Source organism: Panicum virgatum, chromosome 6K, assembly GCF_016808335.1.
Source record: "Panicum virgatum strain AP13 chromosome 6K, P.virgatum_v5, whole genome shotgun sequence".
Taxonomy (NCBI): Eukaryota; Viridiplantae; Streptophyta; class Magnoliopsida; order Poales; family Poaceae; genus Panicum; species Panicum virgatum.
In genome coordinates this window covers 10,503,858-10,527,639 of record NC_053141.1, presented here as the reverse complement: position 1 = coordinate 10,527,639, position 23,782 = coordinate 10,503,858, and the positions used below count along the sequence as shown (strand labels likewise).

The 23,782-nt window shown below is 42.8% G+C and overlaps 2 protein-coding genes across 4 annotated transcripts; one reads left to right on the top strand and one right to left on the bottom strand.

Annotated features, from left to right (window-relative positions):
- The first annotated feature begins 814 nt into the window (after positions 1 to 814).
- On the top strand, positions 815 to 18,311 carry LOC120711697 (far upstream element-binding protein 1-like). 3 transcript variants are annotated; one of them, XM_039997313.1, is made up of 12 exons: positions 815 to 1,396; positions 1,817 to 1,900; positions 2,054 to 2,383; positions 2,706 to 2,777; positions 4,301 to 4,408; positions 4,534 to 4,743; positions 13,894 to 14,079; positions 14,180 to 14,275; positions 14,349 to 14,420; positions 14,516 to 14,632; positions 16,955 to 17,796; positions 17,836 to 18,311. In XM_039997313.1, exons 1-12 carry the CDS (start codon positions 1,040 to 1,042, stop codon positions 18,083 to 18,085), a joined length of 2,724 nt encoding a protein of 907 aa, XP_039853247.1. In that variant the 5' UTR covers positions 815 to 1,039; the 3' UTR covers positions 18,086 to 18,311. The 3 variants fall into 3 exon arrangements, with proteins under 3 accessions (XP_039853247.1, XP_039853245.1, XP_039853246.1); XM_039997311.1 differs by having other exon boundaries at positions 816 to 1,396; positions 16,955 to 18,311; XM_039997312.1 differs by having other exon boundaries at positions 819 to 1,396; positions 4,304 to 4,408; positions 16,955 to 18,311.
- A 3,840-nt stretch (positions 18,312 to 22,151) lies between these two features.
- On the bottom strand, positions 22,152 to 23,452 carry LOC120713908. The gene is made up of 2 exons (XM_039999871.1): positions 22,548 to 23,452; positions 22,152 to 22,437 (listed from the first exon to the last, which is right to left on the bottom strand). The coding sequence occupies exons 1-2, from the start codon at positions 23,218 to 23,220 to the stop codon at positions 22,382 to 22,384; spliced, it is 729 nt and encodes a 242-aa protein (XP_039855805.1). The 5' UTR covers positions 23,221 to 23,452; the 3' UTR covers positions 22,152 to 22,381.
- Between the last annotated feature and the right edge of the window lie 330 nt (positions 23,453 to 23,782).

The window sequence follows — 23,782 nt, the reverse complement described above, 5'->3', positions numbered from 1 at the left end:
CATTGGTAACGGACATCATTATTCATGACCGTTACCAAAACTGCAAATGGGCCCATGGAGGATGACACATAGTGTCATTGGTAACGCGGTATAGGTAACGGAGATCGTAATGGTCCACATATCTACCGTCACAGGTAACAGAGCGTGGTGCCCGTTCCCTCTGATCATGGTCGCAATGGCAGTCTTCGTTCATTACCAATCTTGGATTTTCATGCAGAGATACCTAACTTGTGCCCCGCAATGCTCGCCTACTCTTTTGCAGCAAAAGCGAAAATATCAGGCAAACCGACCTTGCAGCATGACACAGGAGCAAAGTGCTCTTCTTTTTTGCCCTTCCCCTTTATTTGCATTGTCCAACGAGGCCGAGGCAGCACAGAGAGCCAGTACCAATAATGCAAAGAAGCAAGCATTCCCTCTGCGTTAAGGAACTGGCAGCGGAAACTGGGCATCTTTCGTAGAAAGGCATTTTTAAGCAAAGTTTTAAATAGTCGGCTATAGCTTCCGCTATAGACCGCTATAACTTCTAGATAGGACAGCCGCTATGTCATTCAACCCGTTAAAGCCGGTTATAGCCCGTTAAATGTCGGCTATAGCCCGCTAAACACCATAACGGTTAGCCAGAGATTTAAAACATTGTTTTTAAGACCGTCCATAACGTAGTAAAAAATGGACGCTGGAACCTCTGTCTCTTTTCAAGCATCGATGCATGCCATTGCTAGTTGCAATGCTGATATAAAAGAGCAGGCTTCCGAATCAACTACATGCATCGATGCTTGGGAATAAAAAAAAAATATACGTGAGGGAGTGCCAACAAAGTGACGGGCCAGCACCCTTGAGTGCGCTTCCTTTTCGTGCCAGCGGAATGGGTCTTGTTTCCACTGGTCTTTATGCGGAACTTTAATTTCACTGTGTTTCTGTCTCCACAGTCCCCTCTACTCTCCCTTTGCTCCACTACTACTTCTCTCCTAAGCAAGAAACGCTCCATAACCATTCCCAGATAATACGAGTACGTCACATCCGAGAGCGGCAAATACACGGGATGGATAGCAAAGACGACGGCCAAGTTCCCAAGCCTACCGAAGCTTTACGGCATGCCGCAGCCGGAGAGGAGCCGGAGCTGGTAGTCCATTCGCAGCGTCCCGGGGAGCCCGACTGCTCCTACTATCTCAAATTCGGCAGGTGCAGGTACGGGTCCAAATGCATGTTCAACCACCCTCCCAAGCATTGGGCAGGGCAATGGCAGCGACACGCCATTGCCGCCGGCGAAAAGCAGGGGCAGCAGGCTGCAGAGTACCCGCGGCGGCCCGGGGAACCTGACTGCTCCCATTACGTCAAGTTCGGGAGCTGCAAGTTCGAGATGAACTGCAGGTTCAACCATCCTTCCCGCAAGCAAGTGGTACGTACGCTCTTCTTATTGGTAGGAACTTTTTTTTGTTCTTATGATAAGCTCATTTCGTAATATTTCCAAGGGGCCATGGGTGGAACGTATGCTCCATTTTATACATACCAAATGTTGATATAAAATTTGGCATACTTTCACCGATGATCAATTCCGTAGATTCAGCAACTCTGTCCATTATTTGTTTACTTATTTTCAAAAGGGTGGTTTTTTTTAGCATATTTTCAAAAGGATGGTGGGTGGTACTGGTGACGCGCAGGCCCGATTACTACTTTCCTGTATTCTTTTTTTCTCTCTTTTCTGGAAGCTTCAGGTTCTTCCGGAAAGAAAATGTCAATTCCTTACCTTTGCAAATCGACACATTATATGTTGTTTAGAGAATTCGGATTCTGAATTCTAATACGAAGTATTTTTCAGTATTTTCCTGCAGGAGCATGCAAGTGCAACCACCACGAAATTGAAGAAGTGAGACTCAACTCCCTTGGCCTTCCACTTCGTCCAGTAAGCAATTCTGGTTCATTTTCCTTGTCCACTAAAATTTGGAGAGGCTAATCGTTGAATAAGACTTGCTTCTTCGTATTGGTTCATTTTCTGCTGCTATTTATTTAATAAATTACAAACTTTTTGGTGGACCTGGTGCAATTTCCTTTGCAGGGGACAGGACTGTGTTCATACTATATGCAAAAGGGAGTCTGCAAGTTCGGCTCTAACTGCAAATTTCACCACCCAAATCGTTCAGAATCAGAGCAGGAGAAATTGAATGCGGATTCTGAAGGGTCCTCTCAACAGAATTTTTACTCTATACTAGGAGATATTATTAAACCTCACCCAGATCTTTCCCCCCGACATGCACCGCCTCCCCTCGACCTCCCCGTTCCATCATATCTACTACAACAATCGTCCAAGGGGAAGGAGGACGAAAGCTTTTCCCTTACCCAACCTCGTCAAGTCTATTCGTGTCCAGAACAGAGTGGGTATCAGCAGGTAGATATTCGTGTCCATCTCTCTCTCTCTATTTGGTTTACCCAATAATTATTGGGAAAAGAGAAAGATCAAAGAGTTCTGGGGTACTATTTTTTTTGGCACCAACTCCTCTAATATTGTAGTTGGATTGGGAAATGGGGATCTGCTCCAGATACTCTTCACATCCAACCGCATGGTAACGTTTGCGCGTGCCTGTGGTGTGGGGAAGGGTACTGCTTTTATTCTGTTCAATCAAATCTTTTTTTTTACCAATAGCTAAATAGCTGATAATTATGGTTTTCGTACCTCTCTGCTCTGATGACTTTGGCATAATCCACTGCAGCTTGCAGATTCGCATTTTGAGCCTGCTAAGCAAGTCCGTTACACTAGGGATCAACTTCTTCAGCGGCGCGAGGTATCTGCTCTTTGCTACATATCTAATCACTATTTATATTGCTGCTTATTTCATCATTTGAAATTAATTACTACAAGCAGCATTTGAATACCTTCGCTTCCACACAGAGAGACATATTTTGCATAGCATTTCGTGTGGAATTTATTCTTCAAGTTCCCTTAATTTTCTATACGGGATGGGAAATTAGGGTAGTCTCAGTGGGGTTTCATGGGCAGTTTCATGGCATTAAATTATAGGCCACATCAGCTACATAGTTCACATGGCACCTTTAATCATAACTTCATTCAAGAATTAAATGCTATAGTTTGTTTATGAAACTGTGTGATGAAACTGTCCACTGAGACTGAGAGTGACAGTTTCACTCCAATAATAAGCTGATATGGCAGTCTTGGTAACAGTGCAATAAAACTATGCACTGAATACCTTCACTTCCACAGATAGAAGTATTTATCATAGCATGTTGCGTGGAATGCATCCTTCAAGTTCCTTTTTAAATTGCAGTGCAGTAAAATTGAAAATAAACAAAATCTTGTCCGGCTGGGCTTGGCCCATGTACTGCTTATTTCAGGCTTAGGAGGTGATTATTTTAGCCTCTCAAAGAATAGCGTTGTTAAATTCTGAAATAAATTTAGAAAAAATGCAAGCACCACGTCGAGTCTATAATTCGAATCTGGGTGGGCAGGTTCTACCACAAAAAATCTTACCAACTAAGTTATGCTTAGTTCGCAAAAGAGAGATTTATTAACTAGATAGAGTTATACAATCGTTGTTGATAAAGTCACTAATGCACGCAGACGAAGGCACCCGCCTTAACCAAACCGCAGTATAGTGATGGGCACGTGGCATTATCATTGCAACTTGCACATGTCAGAGGTGGGAAATTGTTTGGGGAACTAAGTCCTGGTAGGAAATCATGATCAAACTCAATGAAAGGTGTAATAATTGAACTAAACCCACCTAAAGTGCGTGGCTCAGTTCAGCCTGATATGCTTATCGGACCTCATTGGCACGGGCATGGATTTAGGTTTATGTATAAGTCTTCTAACAATAATGAATTTTAAGTAGTTTGCATGAGTATTACCAGCCAGCGGTCTTGATTTGGTTTCAGTTGATCCCAAGATTTCCTAGCTACCGACTACCATCATAGCTTGTTTGGTTGGGGATAATTAGTGAGAGAAATTAAAAGTTAAGAGGTGAGAGTTTAGAAATATTTGTTTGTTTCATGGGGACGGGAGTTTTGATATATGGGATCTGGAATGTGAATTTAGAGGACCAACTCCCACCAATGATTTCCTAGGGGAAGGATGCATGGTAATTGGGTGGGTATTGTGCTTTAAGGAGAAGATCAATGCATCACAGCCGTTCATCTTTACTTATATACCCATAAACGGTGGAGCTTGATGTTTTCCTATTCTATTAACAGCTGTTACAATTGTGAATTTCTCCGATTTAAGTAACCCATTGCTTTATTATTAGTTATTTTACTGAATTTGACATCTTTTCACATTTACATGTGCCATAAGAAGACTCAACAGCTTGTTGATGTATCTAAGGACATATTGGAACTCAAGCAATGCATTGAAATGGAACTTCATGGTGAAGATTATAGCTGGCCTAACAATGACTCGAATGTGAGAGACTTCTCTTTTCTTGGAGGACTTTTTTTTGTACTCTCTAATTTTAATGTGTTATCAGGTGTATATATAACATTGGATCATTCTATTTTTTATATTATAACAGTTTTCATGTTTTTTAGGTACATACTCTGTCGTACCATCGATATGATTTGGCAGACAGGCGTGAACGCCATCCACGATCAACTGCAAAAATTCCTGAGGTTGCAAGTGAAGAGAAATATTGGGACAACATTGATGAAGAAAAAGAATCGTACGGTACAAGCGGGAAGCAAGAGCAATTCTGCAAGCACGACCAATTACGCTGTTTCGAGTTTGACTCTAAACCTCAGGTATTTTGCTACAAGTTTACTCCATACATCTAATTGGGAGAGGTTGGTGTGTTTGAACATTTCCAGTGTTCCACACGCTTCATGCACTTCCGTACTCCACCCAAAAATAACTCACCAAACAGTGTGTGATAAATTCAACAAAAATATGGATTGATAGATGATGCAAGTATCTATGTTCACACAAAATTTGGGGTTGAATAAAATTTGTACAAGGAGAAACAAAAAGACAAAATCGGCATATGAATAGGGTTCTCCTTGACTTCTAAAATATAATCTAACAAGGAACAAATATGATATCAAAAACTAGGGAATCTTTATTAGTTTTACTCTAATTAATATCAAGAAAACAGGGTTCAGAAAAAACCATGAGTGACTCCTGAGATGGATCACAACCAGATCATATAGGTTGAATTCTCATATGTTATCCCACTAAAAGACAAAAAGGGCAAGCAATCGTTCACCAAGATTTAACCATGAGTAGAACTAACATTTTTTTCACTAATTAATTTACACAAAAAAATACTTACTAAGTATAGAATCCAGATCTTAAACTAGAACCAAGCATTTGGAATGAAAGGGCTATTCTTATTGGAGTTATTATATACACTAGCAAATATACCCATGCGTTGCAACGGAAGAAAAAACAAAATCTTCAAAGTCTTGTGCATGAATGGTGCGAAGGACTGCTACAGCTGATACAATCTCGACTGGACTCATACAAGATCAAAGAAGATAAATTAGGATATATTAATTAAAATCAGAATAGGAAGTTTGTTAATCACTTTAATATCATGCTGCTGTTGCATCAATAAGCAATTAATATTATGTTTTACATTACGGAGAAGTAAAGATAATTAGCAGCCACCAATCATCATATAAGCACTCAATGTGAGAACCTCTCTATAGATGATATTCCTAATAGAGTACTCTTCCTAATATATGTCTCACTCTGTTCGTGTCACAACTTATAGTAGTTTGATCCTATACAGTTTCACATCACCACATTAAGTTTGGTCCTATAGTAGGAAAATATGGAACAATGGGTCAAAGATTCCAAACCTGGCTAAGGAAGTCAATGCCGCTATACTATACTCATGCTCAGCCTTCTTGTTAATTGGTGCACAGAGCCTTTCCCTAGTACCTAGTTGGAGCGAGAGGCCAGCGGCAAGCCACGGTTAAACTCAGATATAGCAACTGCAACTTAAGCACTGTACGCAATCCTGACCATCCGATTTTCCGGCGAAAGATCCAGATCTGCTGCTACGCCGACTGTACGCCGGCCGGATACTAATCCGTCCGTTCCTACCTGCTCCAGTGGGTGTGATGACACAACTGCAAGGGAGCAGGGCACATTGTCAAAGGCACTGACCGAGTGAGCGTGATGATGACAGTGGTGCCACATGCTCCGATCCGGGGGAGGCCAAGGTGCACCTCCGTGTGGCCATCGTGGCGCTCTACCACCTGCACGTCATCCACCCGGAACTTGGTGCGACCAGCAACTCAGGTGCCTCGTCCTTGAATAGTTCCTTGCGGCTCACTCGGTGACCTATGCTCCAGCGGTGCACCGACTCTCTCCTCTTGTGGCACGGTGCGTACTCTACAGCCTGCACCACTTGCACCGTCTCGGCATCATCATGGCGAGTGTTTTTTCTGACCTGGTTGCCCGACGAAGCAAAGAAACCTTCTCTCTTTTAGTAGAAAAAAAAGTAGTAGATATTAATTTACCAGTTGGTTAGGTTTTCTATGATGGAACCTATATATCCAACTAAGTTCGACTACACCTAGGTTCAAATTAATTGTGTCCCACGTATGCTTAAAGTAAATTTCTAACTAATTTCCAACTATATTTCTTAATAAAAATCTAACCATATTTTCACCTACATTTCTTAATAAACTCCTAACTAAATTACAACTATGTCTCTAACTAACTAAATTCCTAACTAAGATATCAAATTCATTTCTAACTGAGTCTCTCAAGATGAGAAACAAAAGACCGGCTAGGTGGTGCGGAGCTTGGGGTCGCCTGAGACAGTGACAGGAGGGTGAGGGGCCTCGGAGGGAAGGGGGGCCCTCACGGAGGACGTCAGGACCGTGAGCTCGAGGTCACCGGGGTGACGGCGGGGCTGCATGCTTGCGAAGCTGCAGGCGGAGAGTTAAAAGGGCGTGTTTGGTTCCATGCCATAGATTGCCATGCCACGGAAAATACGGAAGCTCCTTGGTTTTTACTCCCTCACTTCTAAATTATACTAAGTGATTCCAATTTTCTCGAGTGTCAAACTTTTTTATGTTTGACTAAAATTACAGAGAAAATCACACAGGTCTATAGCAACGAATAGATATACTACGAAAATATATTTAATGAAGAAACTAATGGTACTTATTTATTATCATGAATGTTAATACTTTGTTGTATAAATTTGATCAAATTTGAGATGCTTTGACTCTTCAAAAAAATTAGAATGACTTATAATTTAAAACGAAAGGAGCACTTTACCTGCAGCACGCCACATATTTGCATTGCTAGCTCATTTGTCTGGCGACAAATTTTGCCGCCGAGGCTTAGGTGACGCCACAACTGTGCTGCGCAGTCCTCCCTTGGCACAAAGCACAAAGCACAAAGCTAGGGATCCCAGCAAAGAAAGAAAAGGACGACGGCGAAAGCACAATAATCAAGGAATCTCAGCAAAGAAAGAAAAGAAAGGACAGCCAAAGCACAAAACAAGGGATCCCAGCAAAGAAAGAAAAGAAGCTGCTAGTATGTTTTTTTTTTGCCAATTTTAGATGTCAATATATATGCCCCTGCTTTTTTGGTGAGCTTTTGCAAACCAAAAACTAATTTCCAGAAGCTAGTCTAAATATTACATCGTGTATAGAACATACTAATCTAAAACAATGCTAAGGGCGATATTCATATACCGACCATCTTCACCTTTAAGCGTCTTGCCACACACTAGGATATAATTTCTTCAAGTATCTTCCATTAAAAGCCTTAGTTAGACATTCTCCTTGCAGCGTCTCGACCATATATGAATATCCGAAGATAACTTTGATAATCATGTACGGACCTTCCCAACTTGGTGACCACTTGCCGAACTTATTATTCTTCATCCCAAGAGGTAGAATTGTCTTCCAAACCAGCTCACCAACCTGAAAAGATTTACCTTTCATTTTCTTATTGCAAGCTCTAGCCACCCGAAGCTTATCGTTCTCAATCTCCTTCAAAGCCCTTAAACGCTTGTCGGTCACCTCATCAATGTTATCCATCATTAAATCATAGTAATCAACAACACCTTATCAATATTATCCATCATTAAATCATAGTAATCAACAACAGAAAGATCATTTTGTCTAGCCAATCTATAAGCATCTAGATTCACCTCAACGGACAAAACGGCCTCTTGACCATACACAAGCTCAAAAGGAGTAACTTTAGTAGCACCACGTCTAGATATACGATGAGCCCATAAAGCTTTAGATAAAATCTCATGCCACCTTCTAGGATTTTCCTATATCTTCTTTTTGATAAGCTTAATCAAAATCTTGTTACTAGACTCGGCCTGACCATTAGCATGAGCATGGTATGGAGATGAATTGAGCAATCTAATCTTATAAGATTCGGTAAATTCACGCACCTCCTTTGATATAAATGAAGAACCTCGATTAGAAGTCAAAGTCTGAGGAATACCGAATCTATGAATAATATGTTCTGTAATAAACTCAATCACATCTCTATGTGTCATATTCTTCAAATGATCCGCTTCGGTCTACTTAGTAAAATAATCTGTAGCAACCAACACAAAACGATGCCCCTTCGACGATGGGGGATTAATCTGACCAATGAAATCCAATTCCCAACCTCGGAACGGCCATGGTTTAATAATAGAATGCATCAATACAGCAGGAACCAATTGAAAATCACCAAACCACTGATATTCTTCACACCCTTTATAATACTTGAAGCAATCAGACATCATGCTAGGCCAATAGAAACTGGCTCTTCCAAGCAACCACTTCATCTTAGGAGTCGATTGGTATGTACCACAGATGCCCTCATGAACCTCTCCCACAGCAACTCTGGCCTGATCCGAGTCTAAACATTTGAGAAGTAAATCTTCAGCAGTCCGACGATAAAGCTCATCGTCGATCAATACATATTTAAATGACATACGCCTAATATTACTATCAGCACCTCGACCAGGATCCTTTAAATAAGCAATAATAGGAGCCCTCCAGTCCTGATCTTCGGCTTTGACAATTGAATCATCTTTCATAACCGAATTAATGTCCTCAGCAGCCTGGGCGGTCAGACCGGTCTCACGACCGGTCAGACCAGTCTGGGCGGTCATACTGGTTTCTTTGATCGGTCGGACCGGTTGGTCCAGAGCCTACACCTCGGCTTTTGCTTGCACCATCTTTTGAAGGTGAAAATATTTTTTCACAACGGCATAGCCAGATGCTTCTGAGCCAGAGCATTAACCTATCCATTCTTTTCCCTTGGTATGTCTTATCACAAATCAAAGCAAGAGATGATATTAAGGCATCTATCAAGATATGCATTTAGAGAACCATTATAACATTGGCATACCTCGGATACTTGCTGCACCACCAGAAGTGAATCACCAAAAACTTTAATATATTTCACGCCCATAGATTGCAAAAATTCCAAGTCAAATAGAAGTGCTTCATACTCAACTTGATTATTTGTGCAACCCTCCTCTAATCGGTTTGAAAATTCAAACACAGTACTGTTCGGAAAAATAAGAATAGCACCAATTCCTTGACGACCATCATCACAAACCGATCCATCGAAATACAACTTCCATGGTGTGCAAGAAACATAGCCGACTTCTAAATCTTACTCATCATTAATACAATGTTCAACAATAAAAGCTGCTACAATTTGGCCTCTCATAGATTTCAAAGGTTCACAAGCCAAATCATATTCAACTAATACAAAAGCCCACTTGCCGATTCTACCACTCAAAATCGGCTTATGTAACATATGTTTGATCACATCGGTTTGACATACTACTATGCAAGTACTATATAGTAGATAATGGCTCAATTTGGTACAAGCATAATATAGAGACAAACATAACTTTTCAATAAAAGTATACCTCGTCTCCGCATCAACAAGTCGTCGGCTTATATAAGTGATGATATTCTCCTTGCCTTCGGTTAACTGAGTCAAAACAGCCCCAATAACTTTGTCTTCCGCTGCAACACAAATCTTGAAAGGAACCCCTCTCCTAGGTGCCCTGAGTACCGGTGGTGAAGACAAATATTGCTTGATCTTTTCAAATGCTTCTTGCTGTTTTGCCCCCCAAGTAAATTCGGCTTTATTCTTTAACCGAAGAATAAGAGTAAAAGTATCAATCTTTTCAGACAAGTTAGATATAAATCTTCTCAAAAAATTCACTTTGCCTAGAAATTTTTGCAAGTCTTTCTTGCAAGTAGGAGCCTCAAATTTCCTCATGGCTTCAATTCTCTTAGGATCAATCTCTATGCCTTTCTCATGAATAATGAAACCAAGAAACTTCCCAGCCAATACACCAAAAGAACATTTGAGTGGATTCATCTTCAAACCATACCGACGCATCCTTTCAAGAGCAAGTTTCAAATCGGCTAAATGATGATTTAAGCCAGCCGATTTAATCACAATATCATCAATGTATACCTCCAAGATGACACCAAGTAAATCATAGAAGATCAAATTCATAGCCCTTTGATAAGTTGCAATAGTATTTTTAAACAAAAGTCATAACAACCCACTCAAATAAACCAACAAATCCCGGACACCTAAAGGTCATTTTAGACATATCTTCTTCGGCTATGAATATTTGATTGTAACCAGTGTTACCATCAAGAAAGCTAATAACACGATGTCCAGAAGCTTCATTAATTAACATATCGGCTATAGGCATAGGATATTCGTCATTGGGAGTAGCTTTATTAAGATCTCTAAAATCAATGCAAACTCTAATTTTCCCCAAATCTTTGCTTTCCACAGGCATAATATTAGAGATCCAATCAGCATAACGACAAGACCGAATAAAACCAACATCTAATAAATAATTAATTTCTTCTTTGATTCGGTCATATATAATAGGATTGAAACACCTAGCAGGTTGCTTATAAGGTCTAAAACCAGCTTTAATTGGCAACCGATGTTCAACTAGATCACGACTCAAACCAGATATTTCATGATACTCCCAAGCAAAGCAATCAACATATTCTTTTAACAAATTAATCAAATCGGCTTTATATTCAACCGATAAATTTTTGTTTACAAAAGTCGACATAGGAATAGTACCATCACCAAGATCTACCTTTTCTAAAGGATCAGCCAACGTAAAACCTTGGCCCAACTTATCTATATCATCCAGATCTCCAATGTCTTCACACATATCGTCCGTACGTTCCTGATAGTGATCAATCCAATGCTGCAGCCAATCTGAACTGGACCGGTCTGACCGGTCGGTGTATGCACCGATCTGAAGCAGACTGGTCTGACCGGTCGGTGTATCCAGTCTGACCGATCACACCTGAGTCATCTGTTTGACTCATCTTGATCATACCAAATGATTTAGCCGATTCTCCATCATCTTTAATGTAGCAGGGACGAAACCATTCTTAGTGCAACTGATCAATTCATAATCGGACAGATCCAAGCCCAATAAGCATTTAATGTTGTCGTGCGCACCAATAGAATTTGAATCGACCGTTGCAATGAAAGATGAAGTGTCACCATGCACCACTTCAATTTCATCGCCGATCCACTGAATAAGAAACTGATGCAAGGTAGATGGCACGCACTGATTGGCATGGATCCAATCATGCCCAAGGATTAGACTGAAGTTACCTTGCACCTCGGAGACGAAGAAGGCTGTGGCAAGCGTCTTGCTTCCGATGGTCAATTCCATGGAAGCAACTCCCTTGGCGCCAAAGGGATCACCTCCACCCACACCGCTGACCATCATATTTGTCTTGATCAGCTCGTCGTCCTTTCCACCAAGCTTCTTGAACAACGTGTAGGGCACGAGATTTACAATGACCCCACCGTCCACTAGCATCCGTGAAATCGGCTTTCCATTAATGTGCCCTCTCATGTGTAGGGCCTTCAAATGGTTATCCGATTCTTTGGGCTTCTGGAACACAGCATCATGAGGCCCAAACTAAAGATGCGCAACCGCCTCCTTCGGAACCACGAAATAATCTGAAGACAAGTGCACCACATTAATCTCCACATTGCTCTGCTCCGGAGACGCCTCATAATCCACCAGTTCCTCATCCTCCTGCGCTAAGGGAACCAATGGCGCATCATCATCATGAGAAACCGAAACGAGCACTGCCGATTTGGCCTGCTGTCCCGCTGCAGGTTCAATCGGTCTGACCGGTTGCTCAGGGCGGTCAGACACTACTACATAAATCTTTATCGAGGCGGGCAAAAAGCATTAACCGAGGCAGTTTTTGCAACCACCTCGGACCCAAGGTCACAGTAAATGACCTATTTTCCGAGGTGGTTGCATGCCCGCCTCGCGCGCCGCCAGATCCGCCCCACGTGCCGCTGGATCCGCCCCGCCAGCCGCCGAATCTGGCCCCCGTGCCCCGGATCCGCCCCGCCCGCCGCCGGATTGGCCTCGGCCACACCCGCGCCGCGCTCAGCCGACTGCTCGGAGTAGGGGTGCGATGGAGGGAGGGGGTGCGGCTGGCGGAGGGAGGGGGCGCGGCCGGCGTCGGGGGCCGGAGGTGGGGTGGCGTTGGTAGCCGGAGGTGGGGGCAGGCATCGGGGCCGGAGGCGGGGCGGTGTCGGTGGCCGGAGGTGCACAGGCACCGCAGCACCTCCGTGCTCGCAGGAGTGCCGCCGCGCAGGCACCATGGCCCCACGCGCTCGCCAGAGCGCCCTGAGCACTGCTCGCCATAGCGCCGCTGCATGGGCACCGAGGCCCCCTAGTCCCGTGCTCGCCAGAGCGCCACCTCATGCCGCTGGGAGAGAAAAGGGGAGGGACGGTGCTGTAGGGGAGGATCGGGCGGCGTTGTAGGGGGCGGCATGGGAGGGGAGGGAGAGAGAGAGAGAATGGAGGTGAGTGGGTTAGGGCTCATATGAGTTTTCATTGGGCTCGGTCTATTAATCGAGGCGGGCCTTTATAAGGCGTCCGCCTCCAAAAATAGGGGTATTAACCCGCCTCGGTTAACGGATTTTGAGAGGTGGTTTTTTGTACCCGCTTCGGTTAATAAAAAATGACCACCTCAGTTAATCACAGGTATTAATTGAGGCGATTAAAAATGTACCCGCCTCTGAGGCTATTTTTAAAAGTCGCGGTTAATGTTTTTTTGTAGTAGTGAGACCGGTCGGTGACACCGATCAGACCGGTCGGATGGGGCGGTCCGACCGGTCCAGCTGGCCGGTCATTAGACTTGACCTGTCAGATCTTGCCTTGAGGGACCATAGGTCTGTACTTGTTGAAGTATTCGTCCCTCAGCTTTTCTACCTCCTACTCCCTCTTCTCTTTGTTCCGCAGGCGCTGCAACTTTCTCTTTTGGGTATGAGTCAACCCTGGAGGACACCACTTGGGTTGATGGTACTTGCTTGCTGCGCCACTGCTACTGGCCTCATGATCATTGGCCATGAGAGATTTCTGAATGAAGGACTTGACTGATTTACCAAACACCATCGGTCTTTTGCTCACATCCTGCACGACCACTTTAACCTCGCCGATTTGTACAACATCATCGGCTTTGGCCTTTCCTGAATCAGCCTTCATGGGCTGAACTTCTTCTTTCCTTTCCTTGACATGGTATTCTTGTCTCGGAGCAGAACCAGGAGCCGGTTTCTGGGGAGACCGGTCTGACCGGTGCAGGGTGTTGCACCTGACCTGATTGGCGTGGCTCCAATCGGTCGTGCACCGGGATCCTAGAACCTTCCTCCCTCTGGTAAGGTGGTGGATGTGGCATTGGGAAAATACTGCATCCAGATCTATTCATTTGTTGAGCTGATTTACTGTTGAGATTCTGCTTTAGCTGATGATACATGATACTAGCTAGGCCTAGGAGGAACGGATGAAACGGCAAACACGGATAAGAGCATTTATAGGCACTCCTAATTTTGATGTGTTGTTCGGTGCATTCTGATTATGGGAATTAATGCAGGTTGGTGTGCTGATTGGAAAAGCTGGCGAAACAATCAGGAACTTGCAAACGAGCTCGGGTGCAAAGGTCCAAATCACCAAGGATGTCGATGCTGATTCGAATGCTCTGACCCGGTCGGTTGAACTAGTTGGAACCCTTGCAAGTGTTGATAAAGCCGAGCAGCTTATTAAGAGTGTTATAGCTGAGGTACTAAATATGTGTGTCCATTCATTAATTCTCGTTCTAGTTGTTTTTGACCTGTGCATCCACCAGTGCAAATCCTAACAATTCCATCACTCTATTCCAGGCTGAGGCTGGCGGTTCCCCTGCTTTAATAGCTACAGGCTTTGGAAGTGGGCAGTCAGGATCCGAGCAGTTTGAGATGACAGTTCCTGATAACACGGTCATTTCTTAGCTTTGACGATGTAGTTATAGTGTGCCATTTTATATGCTCAACAATTACCTGTTTGCTATAGGTTGGCCTGATTATCGGAAAAGGTGGCGAGACAATTAAAGGCCTGCAAACAAGATCTGGTGCTCGTATTCAGGTGGATATGTTACTTATTTTGTTGGCATGCCAATACTTTCACCGCCCATATATTGAGTGGTCTAAGCCGATGAAAACTTTGAATTTTTTTTGTAGTTAATACCCCAACATCCTCCAGAGGATGTTACATTGACTGAAAGAACTGTACGTGTAACTGGGAATAAGAAACAGATTGAAGATGCAAAGGATTTGATCAAGCAAGCTATGAATCAGGTGATGTGATCTTACTTTGTCTTCTGTTTGTAGTCGATTCGTGCTTTCATTGTTGAGTGTTGCTAGAAGCCTAGAAGCTTGGATTCCTTTATGCTTTTGTTTGTTCATTCACTCTGTGATTTAACCCTGATGCTAGCTGCTTATGTGATTGCTTCATGATTGATTTACTCATGATATGGTTACTCACGTTATGCTAGACACAGAATTCAATTTTCTCTTCCAGGTATTTCTGTTACCTTGGCAAATTCATGAACTGTTGAGAACACTGCATACTGTGCTATTATATTGATTGGTTGATTGATAAAACTGTTCTGAGCTTTGGATGCCATGCCCATGATATGCCTGCTGTATCATTGTACGGTTCGTATGATACTTCTGATATTTTGGAGCCAAACTTGAGATTTTCGGTCATTGTATTAATCAGTTCTCCCCGATAAGCTTTTTAGCTTGTATAGATGTCCCAAGTATACTGATATTTTTGTTATAAAGAGAAACACTGCTTTGTTTCACTATTTTGTTATTAATATTGTAAGTAGATTGCCATTTTCTTGTGCTGGGGAGTGTTGGGCCTTTGTTTTTTTATTAATTCGAGTGTTATTATAAACTAACCTTTCATCTACAATGGCCCTTGTATGAAGTACCAATCTTGATATATGGCCGGGCCTAGTTGGGCTGAAAGGTAAGTTCTTCTTAATCAGTGATCTGTTTGTGTTCTCTTTTCCATCTTCTGATGAAAGATAGATCTTTCCATCTTCTGATGAAAGATAGATGAGACACCATTACTTTGTGAGGACCGAGGAAATCAATAATTTCTATTATCTCCTCATCCACAATGTTTGTTAGGAATATTTCTCTTAGGTTTTTAAGCTTCATCAAGTTCAATACCTCCATGAATGTTTCACTTCCTTTCGCTCATCTAAATCCCTATCCTTAGCACTAAGTACTATGATTTTTGTTGCTTTATTTTGTCTTCCCGTTTTACAGCACTATGCATGCTTCGATACTTGTCCACTCTTGACTATAAAGAATATAAATTATAAAATAGTCAAAATAATCATAATCAAACAATTCAGAGATGGGATGGACTGTTGACGATACATAGCAAGTGGTTTGTTTGGGAGATTTGGATAAAACTTATAGAATTCTTTATCCTACAAGCTTGACTGTTAGTAATAAATACATTATGGATATTTTTTATCTGTTAGACTTAATAACAAACATGAGCATGCTTAATTGAAATAAGGTGGAACACAAGATCCATGACTTCAGCTTTTCAAGTGCTGTATTACCATACCAGCGGTTTGTCCAATTAGCATTTTGCTAACTACTAGATACGATCTGATTATCTTTCCTACATAAGCAGTCACAACTGACAAATCAGATTCATTCGCTTCCAGTTTCCATGGATTGTCTTTGTTGAAGGTGCAAATTTGGAGTTGGTTGGGTATCCTAATGTAGATACAGCTAGCATTCCTCATGGGGGTCATCGTTCTTCATCCTATACATGCACTGCAGAGGGATATTTTCCATTATCCCTTACCCTTGCATGGTTTATGTAGTTGGTAACTGGTAAGGCTGCCTATTGCCAAAAGGAAACAGAAACAGTATGGTATTTGAAGACTGCAACAGGTGTATCATTGCCATGACAAGGCTACTGCAACAGCATGTCTAGGTTTGCTAAACTGAATCGTTTGCGACTGTATGTTGTCTGTAAAATACGACTTCCATATGCTATAGCTGAACAAAGAATTTGCACATCATTGGTACTTTGGTATAGCACTCTTATGTAGAATGTTGAAGTAACTATAATGAAATCCAGGTTACTTAGCACTATTATAAGCCCAATATTTTTTACAGTTGCTATTGGATAATGTGTGCTGCAGTGTATTTAATCTCAAAATATTTGTGTTTTGGATTGAAGCTGCTTGTATGTTTATGACTGAACTACCCTTCTTTTTATCCACATTTCTTGTTGCTGTTTTCAATTATGGTAACCACGATCTTGTATTATGTTAATGGTGTCACATACATCATGTTCTTCACAAGTTTGTGGAAATTTTGAGTCGTATTGATGGAATTCTGTTCTTGAACAATTTTCTTGAATGATTTAATGATCAGTGTTGGACTGCCTTAAGTATGGTACATGGCCAAATATGCAGGCGTATTTTCTCATTGTTATTCTTTTTTTAATTGCAATGTGAACTCTGTCTGGTTGCCCCTTAATAACATCCTATAGTTGCCTTTTGCTTTTTTGATAGGTATATTTGCCACTATTTATTATCTAGTTTTCTTTTCTGGTTTCTAACAGGCTTTCTTTTACAGAATTTCTCAAAGCATGCGAACCAATCTGGTGGATATGGTCTGCAAGGTTCCCGCCCTCAGGGTCATGGTGCAGCTTCGCAGTGGGGGCCACGTTCTCAAAGTCAGCCTGGCTATGGGTACCCACCACGAGGTATGCCTCCACCTCAGAACTACAACCCACCCTACGGTGGTTACCCACAGCAGGGACCACCAAGAGGCGGCATGGGCTGGGACCAAAGGCAGGGCCCTCCGCCCCATCCTTCATATCAGGGTGGTGGTTCTGACTACTACAAGCAGGGATCTCAACCGTACGATAGCCAGCCACCAAACTACCCTCCTGGACCAGGGAAGTTCAACAGTTATGGGCAATCTCAGGCTCCTGGCTATGGACAACCTCCGTATCCGCAACATGCACCTCAACAGAACTATGGCCATGGGTATGGTGATCCTAGATACAATGCTCCGCCTCCAAACCAGTACTATGGGCAGCCACCAATGGCCCCCCAGCAAGGCTATCCTCAACAGGCAGATCCTTATGCTAGGCCTCCGTACAGTGGACCGGGACAATGGGCGCCTAGAGGTCCTCCGGCTGCAGATGGTTCCTACCAGGCACCACCGCCTGCATCTTATGGGCCACCCTCCCAGCAACCTCCTGCTTATGGCCAAACATATGGCACTGCAACTGCACCTCATGGGTATGCTCCACAGCAGAGTGGGCAAGCACCAGCTCCATATGGCCAGAATGCACCAGCAGCACCAGGCTATCCTCAGCAAGGTGGCTATGCACAGTACCCGCAAACCCAACCAGCATATGGCGATCAAGCAGCTCAAGCCAATGCGAACTATGGCTACCAGGGAGCTCCAGCAGATCCCAATTATGGAAGTGCCTACTCACAATCAGGATATGGACCTCCTGCTCCGGCAGCTGGTCAGCCTGATTATGCTTCTGCGCCAGCAGCTGGCCAGCCTGCAGCATATGGCCAAGCAGGATACACCCAACCACCTACAAACCCTCCAAGTTATGATCAGTCTGCAGCAGCACCAGCTCAAAGCGGATATGCTGCGCCTGCTGCAAATCCACAGCCTGCTCCAGCAAAGGGGGTGTCGCCACAGCCTGCTGCTGGATACGCCGGTGGGCAGTGGACAGCATGAGCCTCTCTCAAACTTCACTGACAGCAGATCACCTATTCCAATGTTTGGATCTTTTGGATGTTTCTGGGGATGCAATGGGTAGTGGACTTTTGTAATCTGAATGAGATTGTAACCCTCCAAGTTGTAACACTTGCATCGCTGTAGTACCTACTCTACTAGTAGTCTGGTTAAGGTGACATTGAACATCCTATTCAGTTTAAGAGAACCAATGTTTTATTATTTCGTAGCTTGTCGAGTAATTTCTTGATCCTTCGTCTATAATGTTTTTGCTTAGTTTTGCACTGTCGTTCCTGGAAAGATTTGTGTGTTTTGCCTTGCATTATGCTGTTCATGGCATGATAAGGTGTTCTTGGGAGTTGGCACTAATTCAATGTTTCTGAGCTTGAGCTGTTAGATAATGAATCTGACAAAACTTAACACTGACTTAACCAGGAACACTAATCTAAAGGAGATCATCTCTAGTACATTAACTAATGCGGAATAGATTAGTTTCGGTCTTATACCAGCAGTAGTGGTGTCCATGGCGGTGCTGGAGGTTGGTGTAGACGTGACGACGTCGACGGTGTTGACGGCGTCGGGGATGAAGCGCAGACACTCCTTGAGGGATTTCTCGGGGTAGCGGCGTCCTTCAGGGCGCCAGCGGCACTGCCCTGGACGTGGTGCTCGTGCTTCCGAGCCTTCCAGCGTGCTTAGCGATCGGTCAGGGTGGATTGCGTGAGAATCACGAGAGTTCTTAGGATGGATCAAACCCCATGGGATTGACCCTCTATTTATAGCCACGCTGTAGGCCCGGGGCCGAGCCCAATGGGCTTAGGGTTTTGCCTCCCGATCACGGCAAAACTGGACTCGGGATTTGTTTCCCGAGTCCGAGATTTAGGGAATAGATATCCCCTCTGATTGCGTTGGTTAAGGGTTGACCGAGGTCAAACTAACAAATCCAACATTCTCCCCCTTGACCGAAGGTCAACAACTTAAACTTAAACTAATGACTATTCGGTCACTGGCTTAATTTAAACTAAACTAACGTTCCTCCTCAGTAAGTCAGTAAGTACCAGACCAATGCGTCATCAGCAGCACAACGGCATACTGGGACAACATTACCCATAGTCTCATCGAGAAACCTTGTCAGAACTCTTATTCTTAATTGGGGAAATTTAATGGCCCTGAACCAGGACTTGATCCATGCTACTCACCAGACCCATGCCTAGGACATGCTTCTGAAAAAGGATTGGTGGTAGACCTTTTGTGAGCAGATCCGCAATATTTTCTTTAGTACTTATATGCTGAATCTTAAGTGTATTGTCCCGGTTTCTATCTTTTACGACACGATACTTAAGATCTATGTGCTTAGAAGCACCACTTAGTTTATCGTTTGCGCAAAAGAAAACTGCAGACTGATTGTCGCAGTACATTGTGATAGGTCTCGAGATGCTATCAACAAGTCTCAATGCCGGTATAAAGTTCTTAAGCCACACTGCCTGTCCCGTGGCATCATAACATGATACAAATTCAGCTTGCATTGTAGATGCAGCTGTTACACCTTGCTTATCACTTCTCCATGATATCGCTCCCCTGGCTAGTGTATAAATATAACCGGAAGTAGACTTCCTGTCATCTTCAACACCAGCAAAGTTAGCGTCAGTGTAACATTCAACCTCAAGGTTATCAGTTCTCTTATATGTTAACATGTAATGTTTTGTGCCTTGGCAATATCTTAATGCCTTCTTAACACCTACCCAGTGAGCCCACCCTGGATTAGACTGATATCTGCTTAGTACTCCGGCTGTAAAAGCCAAGTCTGGACGCGTACAGACTTGTGCATACATCAAGCTTCCAACAGCTGATGCATATGGAATATTACTCATCTTACTTCTTTCAAAATCATTCTTAGGGCACTGACTTCCATTTAGCTTATCGCCCTTCTGCAACGGAACAGGTGACGTGTTGCACTTATCAAGATTATATCTTTTAAGCATTTTCTCAATATAAGCTTTCTGAGATAACCCTAGTACGCCTTGGGCTCTGTCTCGGTGTATCTCAATGCCAAGTACATACGAGGCTTCACCAAGATCCTTCATATCAAAATGAGATGAGAGGAAATTCTTAGTCTCATGTAACATATTCTTATCGTTGCAGGCTAACAGTATGTCATCCACATACAGTACTAGAATTATTAGTTTTCCACCCTTGGCTTTAATGTAGATGCATCTATCTGCATCATTTTCCACAAATCCGAACTTCTTAATAACTTCATCGAATTTGAGGTTCCACTGTCTGGACGCTTGCTTAAGTCCATAAATGGATTTCTTTAATCTGCATCCCATGTGTTCTTTACCTTTAATGGCAAAACCTTCCGGTTGCGCCATATAAATTGTCTCATCTAAGTCTCCATTTAGGAACGCAGTCTTAACATCCATCTGATGTAACTCCATATCAAAATGGGCTACGAGTGCCATGACAACTCTGAATGAATCTTTGGTAGACACAAGAGAGAAGGTTTCGTTATAATCAATCCCTTCCTTCTGTGTAAACCCTTTAGCTACGAGTCTTGCCTTGAATCTTTCGATCTTCTCTTTGGAATCACATTTGGTTTTGTAGACCCACTTACAGCCTACTATTTTGATTCCATCAGGAATTTCTATTAAATCCCAGACCTGATTAGAACTCATAGACTTTAGTTCCTCTTCCATGGCTTCAATCCATTTAGTGGAATTCTCACTTTCAACTGCCTCTCTGAATGTGGCAGGGTCATTAATCTTCCCAACATCATATAGATCCTCACTTAAATATGTCTCATAACAGTCAAGAAGAGCTGGTTTCCTTGGCCGAGTTGACCTTCTTAATGGTTGTTGTTCAACTGGCTGAGGAACGGGTTGAGGCTGCACTACTGGCGCGACTGGCGCCTGTGCCTCTGGAGGTGGCGCCTGAGCCTCTCGAGGAGGTGGCGCCTGCTCCCCCATTGCTGTCACTGTGCTACTCATTTGAGGAATAACTGGTGATACAAACTGATATACCATCGTAGGCTCTGGAACTATTGGATCTGGAAGCTCAACCCGTAGTTCTTCGAGACTGATATCCCTCTTTGGAAATTCTTCATTAATTCCCAAATCTTCTAAAAATTCAGCCTGTCTGGTCTCAACGAACTTAGTGGAGCGACCAGGACAGTAGAATCGGTACCCTTTAGACTTATTAGGATAACCAATAAAGTGACAGCTCACAGTCTTAGAATCTAATTTCTTATGATGTGGATCAAATAACTTAGCCTCAGCAGGACAGCCCCATACTTTTAAATAATTCAGAGATGGTTTCCTCCCAGTCCATAATTCAAATGGCGTCTTGGGAACTGACTTAGATGGAACCCGGTTAAGTATATGAGATGTTGTTTTTAATGCTTCCATCCAAAGCTCCACAGGCAAACTAGAATAACTGAGCATGCTCCGTACCATATCCATTAGCGTACGGTTGCGACATTCAGCAACTCCATTTTGCTGTGGTTCTCCCGGCATGGAGTATTGTGCTCATATGCCGTTTTCTTCTAAGTACTTGGCGAATGGTCCCTTAATCTGACCATATTGTCCAAGTTTACCATAATATTCTCCACCCCTATCTGATCTTACAATTTTAATGGAAGTGTTGTGCTGTTTCTCAACTTCTTGTTTATAGATTTTAAAAATTTCTAGCACATATGAACGCTTACGAATGGGGTAGATATGTCCATAGCGAGAATAATCATCAGTAAACGTTATAAAAGAATCATAGCCATCTACTGATGTCACTGAGAGCGGACCACAAATATCTGTGTGAATTAATTCTAACACGCCCGAACTTCTAGTAGCGCCTTTCTTAATAGTCTTAGCGTATTTTCCCTTAATGCAGTCAATGCAGCGGTCTGAATCGGAGAAGTCTAACTTATCAAGTATTTCATCTTTAATGAGACGTTCCATTCTCCCCCTCGAAATATGGCCTAAACGATAATGCCACAATTTCGAAGATGTCTCATTAAATCACTTACGCTTATTCGAAACATTACTGACATTCATTACAGAATCATCATCAAGAGAGAGCATATAAAGTTTGCCTTGCCTGACAGCAAGACCCACATTTATTGAATTAAACTTTATCACACACTGATTGTTTCCAAACTCACAAATATGACCTGAATCATCTAATGCTGAAATAGAAATTAAGTTTCTCTTTAAACTAGGAGCATAAAGGACATCATCTAAATTAAGCTGGAAACCGCCCGGCAACTCTAAGTGGAAGCTTCCAACGCCTTCAACTTCAACTGGAGTCCCATCAGCCACTCTTAGGCTTCGCTCCCCCTTTCTTATAGTTCGGATCGTACGGAATACCTATAATGAATTAGAGATGTGCACAGTGGCACCTGAGTCAATCCACCAAGTATTAGGGGAAAAATCCGCTAAGAATAACTCATCAATGAACGAAACAACATCACACTTACCTTGTTCTTTCAGCCATTCCTTGAAACCAGGACAAGCTTTCTGAAGATGCTTGGGCGAGTCACAGAAAGAGCACAACATCTTGCCGCCCTTGGTCTGATGGCGCTTGAACTTGTTGTTGTTGTTCTTGGGCCCAAAATTCTTGTTCCCAGTCTTCTTATACTTCCTTTGGCCTTGCTTGCTGCTACCTGACTCATGTTGATTCTTAGGAGTGCCTGAAATGCTGAGGTTGCCAACCATGTTCACAACATCCTTCATCTTTTCAGTCTTAAGCCTTTCTTCTTCTTCAACACAGTAGCTGATCAACTCACTGATAGACCAAACAGTCTTGTTGGTGTTGTAATTAATCTTAAAGGCAGCATACTGTTGAGGCAGTGATGTCATGATGAAATGCACAAGAAAACCCTCAGAGATCTCCATCTGCATTTCCTTAAGCCTGTTAGCCATGTCGCACATATTGAGGATGTGCTCCCTTATGCCAGACTGACCATTATACTGAGAACCCACCAACTTCATGATGAGTGTACTAGCATAAGTCTTAGATGAGCTCTTAAAATTCTCCTCAATCTTGGCTAGGTACTCCTTAGCATTCAGATCAATGCCCTGAGCATTCTTAGTGGGGATGGCACCCTTGATGCCAGCACTGATGGTCTGCATCATAACCATGAGAGCCATGCGATCAGATCTGTCCCACTTCTCATTTGGAGCTGTACTAGCCCCAGCAGCAGGCGCAGCAGGCTTATCCTCCCTCAGAGCAACATCAAGATCATTCCAAGCCAAGCATGTGATGACCTTGCCCTTCCACTCATGAAAGTTTGCACCGTTGAGCGGCTCAATGTTGTTCAGATAGGAGGCCACATCATTGACATTAGTAGCTGAAAATAAGATCAATTAAACTTAACTTAGTAAGCATATACAATGAAATGCAAATAAAAGCATGATAATAACCCTACATTGGTCTGATTAAAAGCATGCAATTAAATTTCAAAATGCATCATCGTTGGGGAAAGCAATTGAAATTCATCTTAATACTCATGATTAAAACAACGTTGGTCAGAAATAATCACAAGTTTACTCTAAACAAACTTCTCGTTGGTTCCATTTATTTAGAGGCATCTCAAAGTATAGTGGTGGAATAAACTTATGAACATGAAATAAACACCAACTACTTAAAAAAATTACTTATGCAATAGCTTAACTTAAATGGATGCAGAAATAAACTGAGCTTAATACTGAA

What these genes read in the sequence shown, in the direction of transcription:
- LOC120711697 (XM_039997311.1), top strand. Translation starts at nt 1,040, where the DNA reads ATGGATAGCAAAGACGACGGCCAAGTTCCCAAGCCTACCGAAGCTTTA. An exon ending in GGCCTAACAATGACTCGAAT is followed by an intron (nt 4,409 to 4,533) that starts GTGAGAGACTTC and finishes CATGTTTTTTAG; the next exon opens with GTACATACTCTGTCGTACCA. An exon ending in AGTTTGACTCTAAACCTCAG is followed by an intron (nt 4,744 to 13,893) that starts GTATTTTGCTAC and finishes GAATTAATGCAG; the next exon opens with GTTGGTGTGCTGATTGGAAA.
- LOC120713908 (XM_039999871.1), bottom strand. Translation starts at nt 23,220, where the DNA reads ATGGCTCTCATGGTTATGATGCAGACCATCAGTGCTGGCATCAAGGGT. An exon ending in GGAATGGCTGAAAGAACAAG is followed by an intron (nt 22,438 to 22,547) that starts GTAAGTGTGATG and finishes AATTCATTATAG; the next exon opens with GTATTCCGTACGATCCGAAC.